This window comes from Hippocampus bargibanti, linkage group LG19, assembly GCF_051943395.1.
Source record: "Hippocampus bargibanti isolate YZ-2025 linkage group LG19, ASM5194339v1, whole genome shotgun sequence".
NCBI classification, from domain to species: Eukaryota; Metazoa; Chordata; class Actinopteri; order Syngnathiformes; family Syngnathidae; genus Hippocampus; species Hippocampus bargibanti.
The window spans coordinates 6,371,361-6,386,684 of record NC_142752.1 but is presented as its reverse complement, the minus strand read 5'-3'; the positions used below and the strand labels follow the sequence as shown (position 1 = coordinate 6,386,684).

Genomic DNA, 15,324 nt, shown 5'->3' with positions numbered 1-15,324 from the left:
TTGCTCCAGCTGTGGACAGTAAAATCCACTCATCCCCCCTGGTCTTGCCCTCTGGACCTAACCGATCATTCATCAAGTAAGATCTCCCATTTTAGCCTTTGCTCCTCACAATCAACTACTTCTGTTTTGCCGCAAGTTATGAACCTGTTGGCCTCTTTTCCGCGACGTGCGTCGTAAAAGTGCACCAAAGAGGAGTCTGGTTGAAAGTTATGACTGAGCTCCGGCTCTGGAACTTAAACAGCCTCGAGCCTGGAGTGACCGCTAAGGGCGGATGTGTTGTTGTGCTGAAGCTCGCCCACGGCTTTCCACACCCTGTAGGCCTTGTTAACCCAAAATGTATTTTTTTTTTCTCTAAAGACATGAAAAGGGGCTTTGTCACTGCTGGCTGGATGTTTGTTTCTGGAAGATCACAAGACTGTCAGACATCTGAAGCAAACTGTTGATTGAAGTCTGTCATGGTTTCTGGACCGTTATCACTTATTTGTATCACAGTGACCTGACAGCGGTACTCGCATTCCTTCAGAAGTCTTTGATGATAGCTGTCGATGGTCCATATGTTATCCAGTTATCAACATGCATGTAATCTCACTGGCCCTATTAGTTTGCGTACGGCTCCTGCTACCGCCGAGTTGGCTGCGGACAAGCTATGCTCTTCCAACAAGGTGAGGAGGAGGGGTTATCTGGTGCCGACAAGGCCCATCAGAGCCAAACAGGAACGACAATAATTAGCTAATGATCACAGACGGCTCCGTGTGTCACCGTCTCCTAGTCGGCTTGTTTGTGCGTCAACACATATTAGGCAACCGAGTCGGAAAAGGTGTGGTAATTGGTCTTCTTCCTCTGTTCTGATGATTTTATATTGAATACAGAGCTTTGTTTCAGCTTTGGATACCATGTGCGCACTTCATTAACTCATTCACTGCTCGACAATTTGCAAAAACGTGTCCACAGCAGTGCCAAGGTTTTTGTCATTGTCACTTGAATTCCAGGACCCACAGAATATTGACTTTGAGGACTACATAAACATTCAATGCAGCCTTAGAAACCTTAGACTCTCTTCTTCCATCAGAAAAAAAAGTTAATTCCTAAATTATATGGGTCTGGAGTTATATGAGTTTGAAATGAGGGCGGCTGTCCAAAATACAATGCGATACATACATATTGGTTGATATAGTGCTTTTACAACAGCCGAAGATGGAACCAAGCGCTAATATGAAAAAAAGGGGAAATGCTGCCCCTTGTGGAAAAGAAAAAAAATGCCAGACTTCATGGCCAGCGCTTTATTGGCACCCAAGCATGAAAAAAACAAAGCCTGAACAAATTTCGAAATGGCGCTCTACATCATTTTTTCAATTCCTGAATAAATTTGTGAATGGCAGTGAATGAGTTAACAATTGAGGGGAATATTTCATCAATCTATTTTGATGGGAATATTCTTCTGAATTTTCTTGTGTTCACTGTTACTATGGAAACAATGTTTGGATTTGGTGAAGAAAAAGACAGATTTTTGACGATATATTTCCATATTAGACTTGTACACACAATTAGGAAAATTGTACATTTATTTCGTTTGGTTCTTCTTTTTTTGTGCAGCTCAACGCCATGCCACGGGCTCATATTTTGTCAGTGTAAGCAGGGTCGGTCTGGCCTGGAACTGAAGCGCGGGGGTGTGCATTCCTGTGAAATCACAGCGCCGCATTGAGCTGAGCTTGCAACTTTGTTTGTGTGTCGCGTATGTGGTTGACACTCATGTAAACTGACAGACAGACTGATCAATGGCATTTTTTCTGCCACAGTTGTTATGGATGCCTCCATGTATTTATCTTTTCAATATTATCTCCCTTTTGATGAGCAAAAATATACTTTTTTTATGTTCAGACACATTGGACAAAGGCGATCATCCCACGCCCTGATTTTGCCTATTAAACATTATAAATGACAAAGTAATGTAAAACAGTCAGCTTTTCTGCATGTGATTCATAAATTTAATTGGTGGCTACAATAAGCATTACTGGAATACCCAAATTAACATTTGACTCAAATAAAATACGTATGGTGCTTTTATTTTATGTTTCCTTTGACAATGCTTGCAAACTGTGAGTGCTGTTAAATATCTTTAAGACATTTTATTGATGTATTTTTTAGATTAGGGTTTGCATAACTTCATATTTAAAACCCAAAAGGCTGTATTTTTTGCATATACTGTACTTTTATAAAGGACAACCATTTGTAAATTGGCTTCAAATGACTTCTACTGAGCGTATTTTAATAAGATTCCAACGCATATAGCTATATTTTACGTTTTAAGACTCGCGCTGAATATTCAGGAAGTCTTGTTTTTGAGTTGGTGACGAGTCCGTACGTGACGTCACTAAAGGACTGAAAAAAATGATGCATTGTAGCCTTCCATCACGTCAATGTATTTTGCTGTACTTGTTTGGTCTGGGGACCTCGTGTTGCACCCGAAAGCTGCCAGAAGAGGGCGTCCAAGCTCCATATAAGTAATTTATCAGCCTGTGGAAACGGAGGTGGCCACAGGAGGTCGCCATTTTGTGCCTCTTTTTCGGTGAGACATTTGCCCTCAATGTTGCCTCAAAATGGCACGGAATAAATTCTTTAATCGATTGCAAGCACGTATGCTTTCCTCTTCAGAACTATTTGAATCATATTCATAACCGGATGTGTAACAAGAAAGCATCTTTTGAAGCCATTGTTTTGATTCTTGGGCAAGACGTCTTGGTGTGACGTCACGAACTGGGGGCGGGACTTTCTGAAAAGGCCCAATTCGCAGCTCAATTTTTTGCAGATTTGGACACTTCAAGTCATTTTTATTGGTGTTTTGCATTTGAATAAGAATATCATACTGCGTGTTTTGGGTATTTTAGATGCTATAAAACGTTTTTCTGATGTCAGTTAAGAAACAAAAAAGTAACGTCGGTTGTCCTGTAAATTATATTCTCTTTTGCCTGCAAATGTGCATGCCACCAGCAGGTAGTGCAATTTCCCTACGAGGACTGTGAATACACCGTTCAGACAATTGAATGAAACGACTTGAGGAAACAAAATCATAATCAGTGACGTGCGGTGAGGTTCATGGCTGGTGAGGCACTGACGTCATCACAGTCAGATTTACAAACATATGAACTCTACTGAGTAGCTTATTCACCATTTGTTTGGCAACAGTTAACGTGTTTTGTTTAAAATGTTTGTCAGAATTCTTTATATATACAAACTGTAGCATCGAAAAAACTAATTAAAAAAAAATTATTATCGTGTTACCTTTACTTATAGATGAAGTCCATGCGCCGCTCCTTCTAAGAAAGGCATCCATAACTTCTTTGTAGAGGCCTTCCTTATCTTTCTTCAGTTTTAAACGTCTCTCTGTCTAAATGGAGTCACTGCCAGTGAGAAAGTCGTCCTTGATCAGTCCTGTTCCGATATGTATGTTTTCAGTCTTTTCAGTGCTGAGAATAACCGCTCCACTGATGCTGTCGTAGCTGGAACAGTGAGCACCAGCTGGAGCAACTTTGTCGCCTCAGGAATAGTTTCAATGAGATCCTTTTGGGCCAAAAAGCTGAGAAGCTGTCCAGGAGATTTACATCCATCCCTCACCATTTGTGAGCTCTACAGTCCGGTGTTGGTCTCCTGCTTCGATTGAAAGTCCAGTTTAGAAAATTCTTTCAATTTAGATATGTAATCCTACATTCTGAAAATAAGGCCAAGCAACACGAAAAAAAAAATGACTGGACGGTTGCACTTAACTTGCTAACTGTTTACTGCAGCTTGCTGTCACTAATTCTATTATTCTGCAGCTGAGGAGTCGCAAGAAGAATCTCTAATCACCAGTGCCCCCTGTCATGAGGCAGGACAACTGTGTGCCTCACCTATGCACAGTTTTGATAAAAATAAAATAAAATAAACACTGTAGTACAGTGTTTATAATGTACAGTGACTGTACATTATATACACCAGCTAAAGTGTAGAAATTTAGTTCATATACTAAAAGTGTTTGAACACTTTAATAGCGATATGCAGAGGGACAGCAATGCAGTCTTACTGCAGAGCAAGTCAGCACAGCTGCTGCCTCACCGCTCGTCTCTACTTTGTATTTGAACGGTAAATGTGAAAATTCAGTGATTTTGAAAAAAAAATAAAATAAAAAAAATGTGAAGTTAAATTGAAAAGACCTTTAAAGTACAGTTCCATGATGACAGGTGAGGCACGGCCTCACCTGCCTCCCCTGACTGCACGTCACTGATAATATAATATACAACACAATAAATATTGATTTATATAACACTTAAAAACAGCAGAAGCTGGAACAAAGTGCTTAACATGGACAGCTATCATATACAGGAAATAAAGCAGTCACAAAGATATTAGAAAGCACCAATATGGACGGTATATCTGTTTCCATTATTCCCTATGGTGAGTCTTCCAAAATCCACATTTCAATTCAAGAATTTGACGTTACATACCTCTGTGATCTCGCTTACACACAAAAACAACATTTGCCCCCCTTCGGACACGGGTGATTGAAGCGTTGCGGTATCTGGGCTCTCTCACAATCGGCTAACACGTGGCCACACAACCGTGTGGAGAATGTAACACTCCAATCCAGGGCTTTGTAGAAGTTATCTTTGTTGTGGATGTGCTGCATGTATGCACAAAAGGATATAAAAGCGGGTATTTCGAAAGCTTAGTCAAATATTTTTGTCATACTTGCTCATTCAATTCAATGCACATTGTGCAGATACTGTACTGTATTTGTTTTTCATCCAAGTTCCTTGGCCACCTGGGGGCAGTATAATTCTTACTTCTAATGTACCTTCCTGTTTTGATGCAGCTGAGTTTTTTTTATGCTAGGTATTAGCTTGCCCTGATTTCAGAGGGTTTTGTCAGGAAGGGCATCCGACGTAAAAGCTTGGCCAAAACAAACATGCGGATCAAACCTCCAAAGATGGAGGACACGAATTTGCTGTGGCGACCCCTTGAAGGGAAAAGCCGAAAAGGAAAATAAGATTAGCTAGCCCTGATTTGAAGTTGGGAACATCAATTAAATAAGTAACATAAATTATGACCAATAAATGGCAGCATTCTTGAGCAGGTGATATGGAATGCAATAGCTTATGAACATTGCGGATTTTTGGAAATGCATTTTTTTCAGAAGCCGTGACCCACATACATTCATACATGCATGCACACACACTACTATATTCTACTACAAATAAAAATAATAGCAAACAATGAATGTCTTACACTTACATGAATATAAAATATCATGCACAAAAATGTTGGCCACCGAACTGAAAACAAACAGAGCATGATCACCCTCCCCCACCCCCTGAAAAAAATGCTTCATTAATGGTGACGCCTCGCCTCAGGGAAGGGTTGTCAGAAGAAAACGACGATGAGCTGTCATGCTAATTTGGCTCGCATCACAGGCGTGGGAAGCTCGGTCATATGCACGGATGCATATGGGCCTCTCGGGACGTCCATATCACCTCCGAGGAAGTTGCCTCGGGAACAACAGGCTTTTGACCCATTTGACCGAGCCCAATTAATGTTGAGGAAAGGCTTCAACCCCGGTTACATGCCAGAGATGCGAATGAGATATGAGTAGCCACTCATGTGCATCAGTTGTATTTACATTTTTTTTTAAATATTATAAATAATGTGTGTGCGATGCAAATAGAATATTATGTCAATGTGTACATGCATTGAATCAATCCTTGTCTCTCGACCAGCCGGCCACAAAACTACCAAAAGGACTATTTTTAATACCCTGAACATGGGTCACTATAATAATAATAATAATAATAATAATAATAATAATAATAAGCGCTAAGATGGAAAAAAGGGAAATGCTGCCCCTTATGGAAGGGAAAAACATTGCCAGAGATCTGGCCAGCCCTTTATCGGCACCCTAACAAGATAAAAAGAAAACCCGAACAAATTCGGGAATTGCGCTCTAAGTCATATTTTCAATTGCCGAATACATTTGTGAATGGAAGTTAATGAGTTTATGGTCAAACAAGCCAGCTATGGCAAGGGTAGCTTTTGCACCTTTGCGTTTCCATGACATCATTACTCTACCCATCAACTTGTCAGACATGACCTACAGTCTACATTGCACAACCTACCCCTCCTTATTTAAAGACACCAAAGGACGTTAAGTCACCCCTACCCCCCTCAACCCAAATACAAGAGTGTCACCCCACCTGGATCGGCCCAAACAGAGAGGTCAGAATACTAATGAGGAAGGGAGCAAGCTTGTTGACTTATCAAACACCTCTGTATGCCCGTGTATGTGTGTGTGTGCGTGTCTGTCGATGTGTGTTTGCAAGAGAGCCTCCCTATCTTCACACTAAGTGCACACATCAAGGTGTCATGTTGAGAGACGAGAGGAAATTATAAATGGGCTCTCTAGCTTTTGAACTGTATGCTAATTCATCGCTAACGGCGAGGTTGCCCTGGGAGCTGCATTTCATTAATAATATATATTTATATTTATATTTATAAATATATATTACGGGTGAAACTGTTTTTTTTTTCACATCCTTGCACTGTATAAACATGAAGCAAGTCACAGTCTCACATTCTCTGTTTGTGTCTGGCGGTGGGATCACAAGCGGGTGTGACTTTTAACTGATTTTTCTTTTTTTAAGAAGGAAAAGTAAAGTTTCTCATTTCTTGTGGTTGAAATCGCACAGATTCCAGGTGTCAGGTTTATACACTGAGAAAGTCCCTGATTTGAGTAAGTCAAATACCGGGATGTAAAATCGTGTATATGTGTATGGTGTGTTCTTGTATTTGCATTGTTGCCAGTCCACATGTGGATTCTTTCGCTACTTGTGGAAGCATGTGACATGCATTGCAAATAATAAGCAAAAGAACAAACTTGCAACTATAAAGCAGACACTGTTATTAACTCATTCACTGCCAGACGTGCAAAAATGTATCCATTCCACTGCTAGGGTTTTTGTCATTGCCACTTGAATTTCAGGACCCACAGAATATTAAATTTTAGGACGACATAAACATACAATACAAAGTTAGAAACCTTAGAGTCTTTTCTTTCATCAGAAAATAAGAATTAATTCCCAAGTAAAATGGGTCTGGAGTCATATGAGCTTGAGGGTGGCTGTCCAAAGTGCAACATGTTGGTTATATAGCACATTAACAACAGCTGGCCAGCTTTTTATTGGCATCCAAGCATGAAAAAACAAAACCCGAACAAATTTGGGAATGGCGCTCTACATCATATTTTCAATTCCCGAATAAACTTGTGAATGGCAGTGGATGAGTTAAAGCCTGACTTCCTTAATGGAAAGAGTGTGTTTTGTCAGTTTCATTTGGATGTGATGGTTTTTGCATGGCTACTGGAAAGAATGTGCGGGTAAACATTTTCTTTTTTTTCGTCTGCTTCTTCTGTTATGATACTTTTCGATGTGTCACCGTGTCGATCAAGGACCCGTCCTGCGCAAGTATTTGAAACCGATGGATGATGAATCAGGACTGTGCATTTAATTACATGTCGCATGAGATAGATGCTTGAATACATTTTCGAGTGATATTTGATTGACAGATGAGCAAGGCATGGTTTCCGTGCAATTGGTGCTGCCAGCACCTTTTTGCGATTTTTTTTAAGCCTTTCTAGATATACTTGCCCCCTATTTTTGTAATGATAGTAGCAAGAATTAAATCTGGAGTTTGTTTTTTGTGTTATTGAAAATAATTTGAATATAACTGCACTGTACGCAGACTGGATAAGTGATTCAAGAATGCGTGTGTGATGAAGGGAGGGTCGTGTCTTATGCTATTTTGGTATTTTGGAGTGGAGTGGATTTTTAAATACATGTACAGTGTAAATACAAACTGCACAACTTTGACAGGTGTTCCTAATGAACTGTCCCTTTGCGCGTGCGTGGGAAGGACCAACGGACGTCGGATGGGGGCGGTGGTGGTGGTGGAGTGTAAACTAATGGGAAGAGCCAAAGGCACAGAGGGAGGTGCAATGTTGGAGGATAAACCCCTTTCACTCCCCCACGCTGTTTTCCAAACTTTCCTAGCATGTGTGCTCTGCTGTGATACTTTTCGCCATTCGACGCAAGACTGCGTTTTTTTTCCCGAAAACAAGCTTTCTGCGTCTTTTTTTGGGGATTTTTTTAAAGAGCAGCATGACTTCGCGGTGGGATCATAACGACAAAACAAGTGTTTAACTGCAATTGAATTCGTGTCCTTTGCGTCGCCATGTCGACTTGGATATCGACGAGCGTTTGTTTGGATCCTTCAATGTCACGTCGGAGTGCTCCACTGGCGTTGTTTTAAAAACGCAAGTTTCGGTCTTTTCACCGATTTTTTTGGTTGTTGATAGTTTCACGTTCGTTATTAGCCCATTGCGACTAAAATCGCTCACATGGAAGACAACCAGGGCACCGGACCACCCTCGGAGGAACCCCCCATGGCCGGTAACGCTACTGATTCCGACAGTTTCTCCCAACTTTGGAGCGATGTGATGGGGATGCTGGTAGGTTTGTTTTTTAAAAGTGGGTTCTGGGATGTCTATTTACAACAATGTGTGTTTTTTTTTTTTTTTTGGGGGGGGGGGGGCGAATAAGTAAAGTTTGTTGTCTCTTTTGCGAACGGTAGAAAGCACGAGAATTTTTACGTTTTTTTACCCAAATCGAGTCAATTAGATTGTATTAAGTAAACTGTTGTGTCTGCGTGCGTGTTTATGAATTTGTGTTTGTGTGCGTGGTTTACTTTGTTGCCAGAACTTTTATTGTGTGTACTTCAAGGAACATGTAGTTGTCCTAGAAGTGAAAACAAATACCTCGTTATATCGAATCCGAGATAATATAACCGTTATCGATATATCCGAGTTTGCATGTAATTTTCTCTTTTTATTATAACCGGGACTATCGATATATCCGGGAGACTTTACTGTACCATACAACCGAGATAAGTAGTACGAGCACCTTTTTTTTTGGGGGGGGGGCGCTTGGTGGGTTGTATTCTCTAGTAGGATAATTACATGCAGGCATTGGTGCACTATTTGCGGGACATTTCATGTTAACTGTAGTCTTCTGTCTGTAATAGTATTTCTGACTCATTAGGTCAAATAGCATAGTATACAAACATATACATGAGACAAAACCTCAAGCATAATATCAATAATATTGCGTTGATGTTTAAAAAAAATCATTTATAAGGATTAATTGGATATGTTTTGACATCCAGCTCAAGGTCCACATGCAAGTTTGCATCATCCTCATCTTTGATTTAAACCATGAAAGCACACATGGCGAGTCCACTAGTGTGCCTTCCAATGACATTTCTGAAAACTATGAGATTAAACTGCACCATGACTAGCGCATGGTGGTATATGAAGTACATAAATGTACTTGTTGTACTTAATGTACTCTTTTGTTTCTCTGCATACTTTTGAAAGGCCCACCAAATGTGCGAGCAGCCACTTCCGCTCAATGTCAAGACAATGTGTTAATTTGTTTTAGTCTAGCTTTAAAGATGTGAATGTTTGGTTTGCGAAACAGGGTGCGAGCAAAGAGGGTGGGTGGGTTGATGCTGTCCTGCCCTTTGACACCAAAGCGGGAGACATGTCTCCCACCCAGCCAATGTATTCAGATTTATAACTCCCGAGGTACATCTGCAAAGGATGTGCTGATATTTTTTGACGTTTTTCCTCTTCCTGCCCGATGCCAACTCTTTCCCTAGAGCCAATCCTTTTTGTACATTTTTTTTGCAAATGTGAAATTTGAATTGGCATCTTTTGTGGCAGTCTTGATCAAGCTTTATACATCTTGCTGGCGGGCAAAAACTGAAAATAGACACCATGTTGATGTTACAGCATGCTTCAATATTTTGGTGTCTGAATCATTTGAAAATATGATGGAGTTACTGTAGTGGCTCCAAGGCAGTTTTAACCCTTGGCATTTCTTATCTATTCATTTCTAAAATGCACAAAAATGGAGCGGTCCAGACGATTGTTGGAATGCAGAAGTGTGCCGGCATGTTAATTGATGCTTCGTGGTTGATGTCAATCTCCAGTTTATGATGTCAGAGATCTCTTCATCCTAAACCTTGTGAAAAAAAACCCATTTGCCCATCTTGTAGGTGAGTTTATTTTCCTATGTAAACCCAAGAATATAATAGCGCTCTGGAGACACCAGTATTGATTGTCCCTGGGCTGTGTTAGACAAGATAAGATAAGAAAAGCTTTATTGGTCTCACAATGGTGAAAAAAAGCTTATCCTTTTGTGATGTCCCTCATGTAAACACAACGTAGCTTGGTATAGTCAATACATTGTCACTCTGTAAATGTTTTTTTTTTTTCATTTTTGCTTGGTGAATATCATACTCATCAGAATGGTCAACCATTTAATGCACATGTGTCAAAGTCATGCCCTGGAGGCCAAATCTGGCCCACCACATCATTTTATTCGGCCCGCGATAGCAAATCAAATGTGACACCAGAATCAAAATCAGAAAACCTTTATTCGTCCCACAATGGGGAAATTTGCAGTCCACAGCGGCAATTTGAAAGGGGATGGGTGGGGGGGTGAAAGGATAGAAAACAAGATATTCTAAGCATAACAAAATACAAATGTCAACTGTATACTGTGCAAATGTAAATATGCAAAACCGTTTTTTTATGATCTTGCCAAAGTCCGAACCAAAATTTCAAATTGGCCCATGTAAACCACAATAACAGTCATTATTTTTGACATCAAATTTGAAAACTAGCTATTCATTAATTTGTTGTAAACTCTATATCAAAAAAGTAAAAAGTGGCAGGTATTAACTCATTCACTGCCAGACATGTGCAAAATCTTCTTTCTTTCCTTTCCGCTTCCTTTCACAACTTTGCTGCTGTGTTCCGGGTAGAGTGAACGCTCGCGCGAATGGCTGCCGCTGCTCACTCGCGCGAAAAAAATATTGCCAGAGGTCTGGGCAGCGCTTTATTGGCACCCCCGCAAGAAGAAGCAAAACCCGAACAAATTCGGGAATGGCACTCTACGTCATGTTTTCAATTCCTGGCAAAAATTAGTTTACATCCTTGTTTTAATGCATGGGTGTCAAACTCATTTAAAGCGCACTGATTGCTCAACTCAAATGTGAAGCGTAGCCAAGCCAGCTGAGTTCTGGATAAGGGCCCCACTCCCTTTGACTGGTCTCATCACTCAGTTTCCCCGCAGGCTTTCTTTGCTGCTTGGCGGTTCAAGGCACGGATATCCTCAGGAAGCTCTCTCAAAAGGGCTGGGCAGGGACCTTTCACTTCACCTTCCTCAGTCTTCTTTGACTGTTTAGTCAACTGAATTTTGTGGAATTCTTGGTAGAATAGATTAGATTACTTTACATTAGATTAGCCTTTATTAGTCTCACACTAGAGAAATTTACATTCCACAGCAGCAAAGTGATGAAAGAGAAAAGGAAAGGAAGAAATAGAGGAGTAAACAAAATACAGGAGCTGCTGTAAAGGCAGCCACTCTCGCGACGCCATCTTGAGTCAAAAGAACAAATAAACTAAATAACAAATGAGATGACACCCTCTTTGTTGCACGAAACAGTTCTAGATGAAAGGGAGAGGATCAAAGCCTCATTTTCACCAGTGGATCAGGGACATCATGGTGAAATGTGCATCCTTGCTACAAGCTAAATATTGAAAGCAAACAAAAAGTTGTAGCATCCATTGACGGAAATAGATTGTCACACATCTCCTGTCCCATTTAAATCCGCTTCAATTCCAAGCCGCGGCAGTTCCACATATGTGGGCTCTTCCTTCTAATATTGTCATTGTTTTTATAAATTATCCCGGCCGTCGGGTCGAAAAAAAAAATAGCTGTTTTGTATAATGCCATTGATATAACATTATTGTTGTTAAATGTTTGACATGGTGCTAGTTTTGAATGTCATTATATTGTATTTGTTTTTACGTTCATGCTAACGCTACGTCAGGTGACGTTGAAGTTTGTGTGTATCCATGACAGACGCGACACAAAAACATTAGAAGAGTACAACACAGAACAAGTCAGCTGTTGGTAATTTTAACCGGCTGAGCCAGTCCCGAAGTTACGTAGCGTGTGAAAGGGATCGTGCGTGCCGGCTGTCGTTTTCTTGACATAACTTGAGACACCTGGCTTCGTTGTACACACTTTTCTCATTGTCCTTTCCCAAAAGAGAAATAGTCACAATGCCAATTTAGGTAACAATGCCACGGATCCCGACATTCAGCGTCACCGAACACCTGTCAGGAATGTAAGTTCAAAGAATTAACCAGGTTTTACCGGGTGGGGTTCAAGGACACTTTGACACGGTCCATGAAAGAGGCAAGCAATCCGTCGATGCAAGGTTTTATGATCTGTCGAAAGCTATGCGAAGATTTCCGTGTCCAATTGATTAAGCGAAGACAGTTGATTTGGGTTTTTGAATATTTCCATGCGCAAAAAAATATACGGCGGTTTGATAGAGTCTACAGCGCGGATCATGCCATCAATTGTTGAGTGAGGTTTGCACATCTTGACAAATCCCCTTGCAATAAGACATTGCTTATGCTATAAATCAGTTGAAAATGTTGGCAACCTTTCACTTTACTGGCCTTCGGCAACAACCCCCTCTACCTCCCGTTAATATGGCCCAAGCCTCCTCCACAAGGCAATGACACATGGGCCTGACTGACAATACACGCAAGCATTCCTACGTATTATTTTTTGGGTGTTGCTTTTATTGTTCCAAGTCAATATTAAGAGTTGGTCCCTCCCTTCAGGGCGGAGGAGCGATGACGGTTTTGACTCTCTCACACTCTTGTCGCCAGCAGTTTCACATCAACTTTTAAGTGGATGTCTGAGATTTGGTTTGGAGTGACTTGAGCGTACGATGGGAGCCATGCCAAGATTTGTAGAGCTTGGGTGTTCTCTGCTGCGGCTGCGGTTGTTTTATCATATCATGGGGCAATACCGAAAGATGTTGATCAAAGACTGTCAATGTTTTTACACCTTCACTAAACTTGCCTGCAGCTAAGCTAACCCGAAAAAAACACATTTCGTGATTTTGATGACTAAAACATGTGCATATGTTTCTAGGAAGAGCAAAACCCCTTAGGGGAATGTCCCCGTTTAAATGGTCCGTCAGCTGGAACCATGTGTTCGGACGCAACTGGTTTTGATATCCAACGGGAACGAAGCCGAACGGCATTTCCCGGTGTTTTAGGCGCACGGAGTATAAGGTGCTTCCCCAATGAATGGTGTATTCTCAAACATTTTCCATATATAAGGCACACCAGACTATAAGCTGCACTTTCAATGAATGAAAAAAAAGTTTTCCAAGTATAATATATGCAGATACCACCAAATTATAAGGCGCTATGGTAGAGGCTGGAGTTACACACAACATCTTCTTGTCATGATCTGGTTGGCAACCAACAGGTGGCGCTGCCGGCCCCGCCTGCACCTGCACAGGAGCTGGTCGTTACAATCAGTGGCAGTCAAAAGGACTCCCGGCACGACCATTCGTTGTTGGGTCATTGCATTGTGCATTGTGTATGCATTGCATGCTGTGCATGTTTTGTTTCATCTTGGCAGACTTTTACTCTTGGTTTTTCTTAGATACTTTGTATTATTTATATATACTATATATTTTATATTTCAGATGATTTTGATGTTTTAGATTTTGCTGTTGACTTTACTTTCATACAATTTCTCAAATACACAACCGCCATCACCACCTTGCAAATTGTGACACTTCTAAAGGGGGAAATGGAGTCAGTGGGTGCTGACAATAATTGCGAGACCTGTTGTGGCTCAATATCACTTCACATATAAGGTGCACCTGCCTATAAGGCACAAGGTCATCTTTTGAAGAAAATCAAGGCTTGGATGTACCTTATACCCCGGAAAATACAGTATCTTGTGTGTTTTTACAAGTTCCATCGCAACTTGTGTAGCACATTTTCAGGAGGTACTCCAGTAGTTCTGTTCTGGGCACTCTTCGCCTGCCTCAAGTTGTTTTGGATTCTCCTGCATGTTAATGTGCTCAGGCACACACAAGCCATCCAGAAAGAAGACCCTGTGCCAGTGTTTGCATGTGTCACTGGCAAAGCCTCACATCCACCCACAAGTGATCCATTATCTGCGACCTGGCACCAGCATAGTGAGTCCAGTTGAGAACGTCTTAGAGAGACTGTTTGGACCCTCGCGCAGTGACTCAATGCTAGTTGTCCACCCGGATCAACACTGCTGAATATTTATCAGGGGCCCATCGTTAGCAAGGGTGACCTACATTTTTTTTTTCTACTAAGACCGAGAACTATTGTTGACCATTTCTTGAATACAAAGGTTCAGAGGAAGCTCATCAAGTGATATCTGCCCTTTCTCTAATCGCCAACATACCCGCTTGGTTCTTTTTTTGTACAAGTCAAAGACAGGAACTGTGACGGAAGACTATGTTTTGCTTTTGGGTTCAGTAAACGTCTCAAGGAGGGAAAGGGCATGCGGGTTAGAATGGGATCAAGATTGTAAACAAACCATGGCCTGACAAAGATGGCCCGATTTAAAAAAAAAAAAAAAGAAAGTTTAAACAGCGTTGACCTTTATATTGAAATGTATTCATCACATTTCTGTTTACATTGTGTGTGCAAGTACTTATCCGACAGAAACAATGGCAGCGTTATAAAATGTTTTTGCAATGGCAGCATTTTCTATTCCTTCCTGGATGTTCTGAGGCTAAACATCTCTTCTTCTTCTTTCTTTATCCCTTTTTTGTCTCTCTTCAGGATGGTTCCCTGGGCAACATAGATGATCTTGCTCAGGAATACTCGGAATACTACAACACCTGCTTCAGCGACGTTAGCGACCGTATGGAGGAGCTCCGCAAGAGACGAGTGTCCCAAGAGCTCGACATGGTAAACAAAAACAGCCGTCAATCACAAAACGGGACGCGTATACTCGACTCAAGGGGACGTTTGTCAACATGGCAGTGATTGTGGAACGCCACCCGAGAGTCGAGTTGCCTAGCTGCAAGTAAACGTTTGATGGAATGCAGTGAGTAGTAGCACAAAGGTGGTTTGCGCCATAGTGCTTTTGCCACAAAACATGTACGTAAACAAAACAAACACTGCCGATCCTTTTGTGTTGATCACAACGTGTTTCTTGAGCTGCTCCAATGTAACGTCAATAGGTGTATTGAAGTGTCCATGGCTTATTAACTGTTTTTTTGTTGAAGCTGGGAAGCCCCCATCTTGAATTACTTCTAAGTGGAAAATGATGAAGTCACGTTAGTGTTACAGGGACAAAAAAAAAATTAAAT

The 15,324-nt window shown here is 41.1% G+C and overlaps 1 protein-coding gene across 4 annotated transcripts in view; it reads left to right on the top strand.

Moving 5' to 3' along the window:
• Positions 1-15,324, top strand: part of sash1a (SAM and SH3 domain containing 1a) — a 108,102-nt gene that overhangs the window by 56,821 nt on the left and 35,957 nt on the right. For all 4 annotated transcript variants that reach the window (XM_089021629.1, XM_089021630.1, XM_089021632.1 and 1 more), the window contains exon 2: positions 14,792-14,920. In XM_089021629.1, the coding sequence (XP_088877755.1) occupies positions 14,792-14,920 (129 nt within the window). The remainder of the gene's footprint in view (positions 1-14,791; positions 14,921-15,324) is intronic.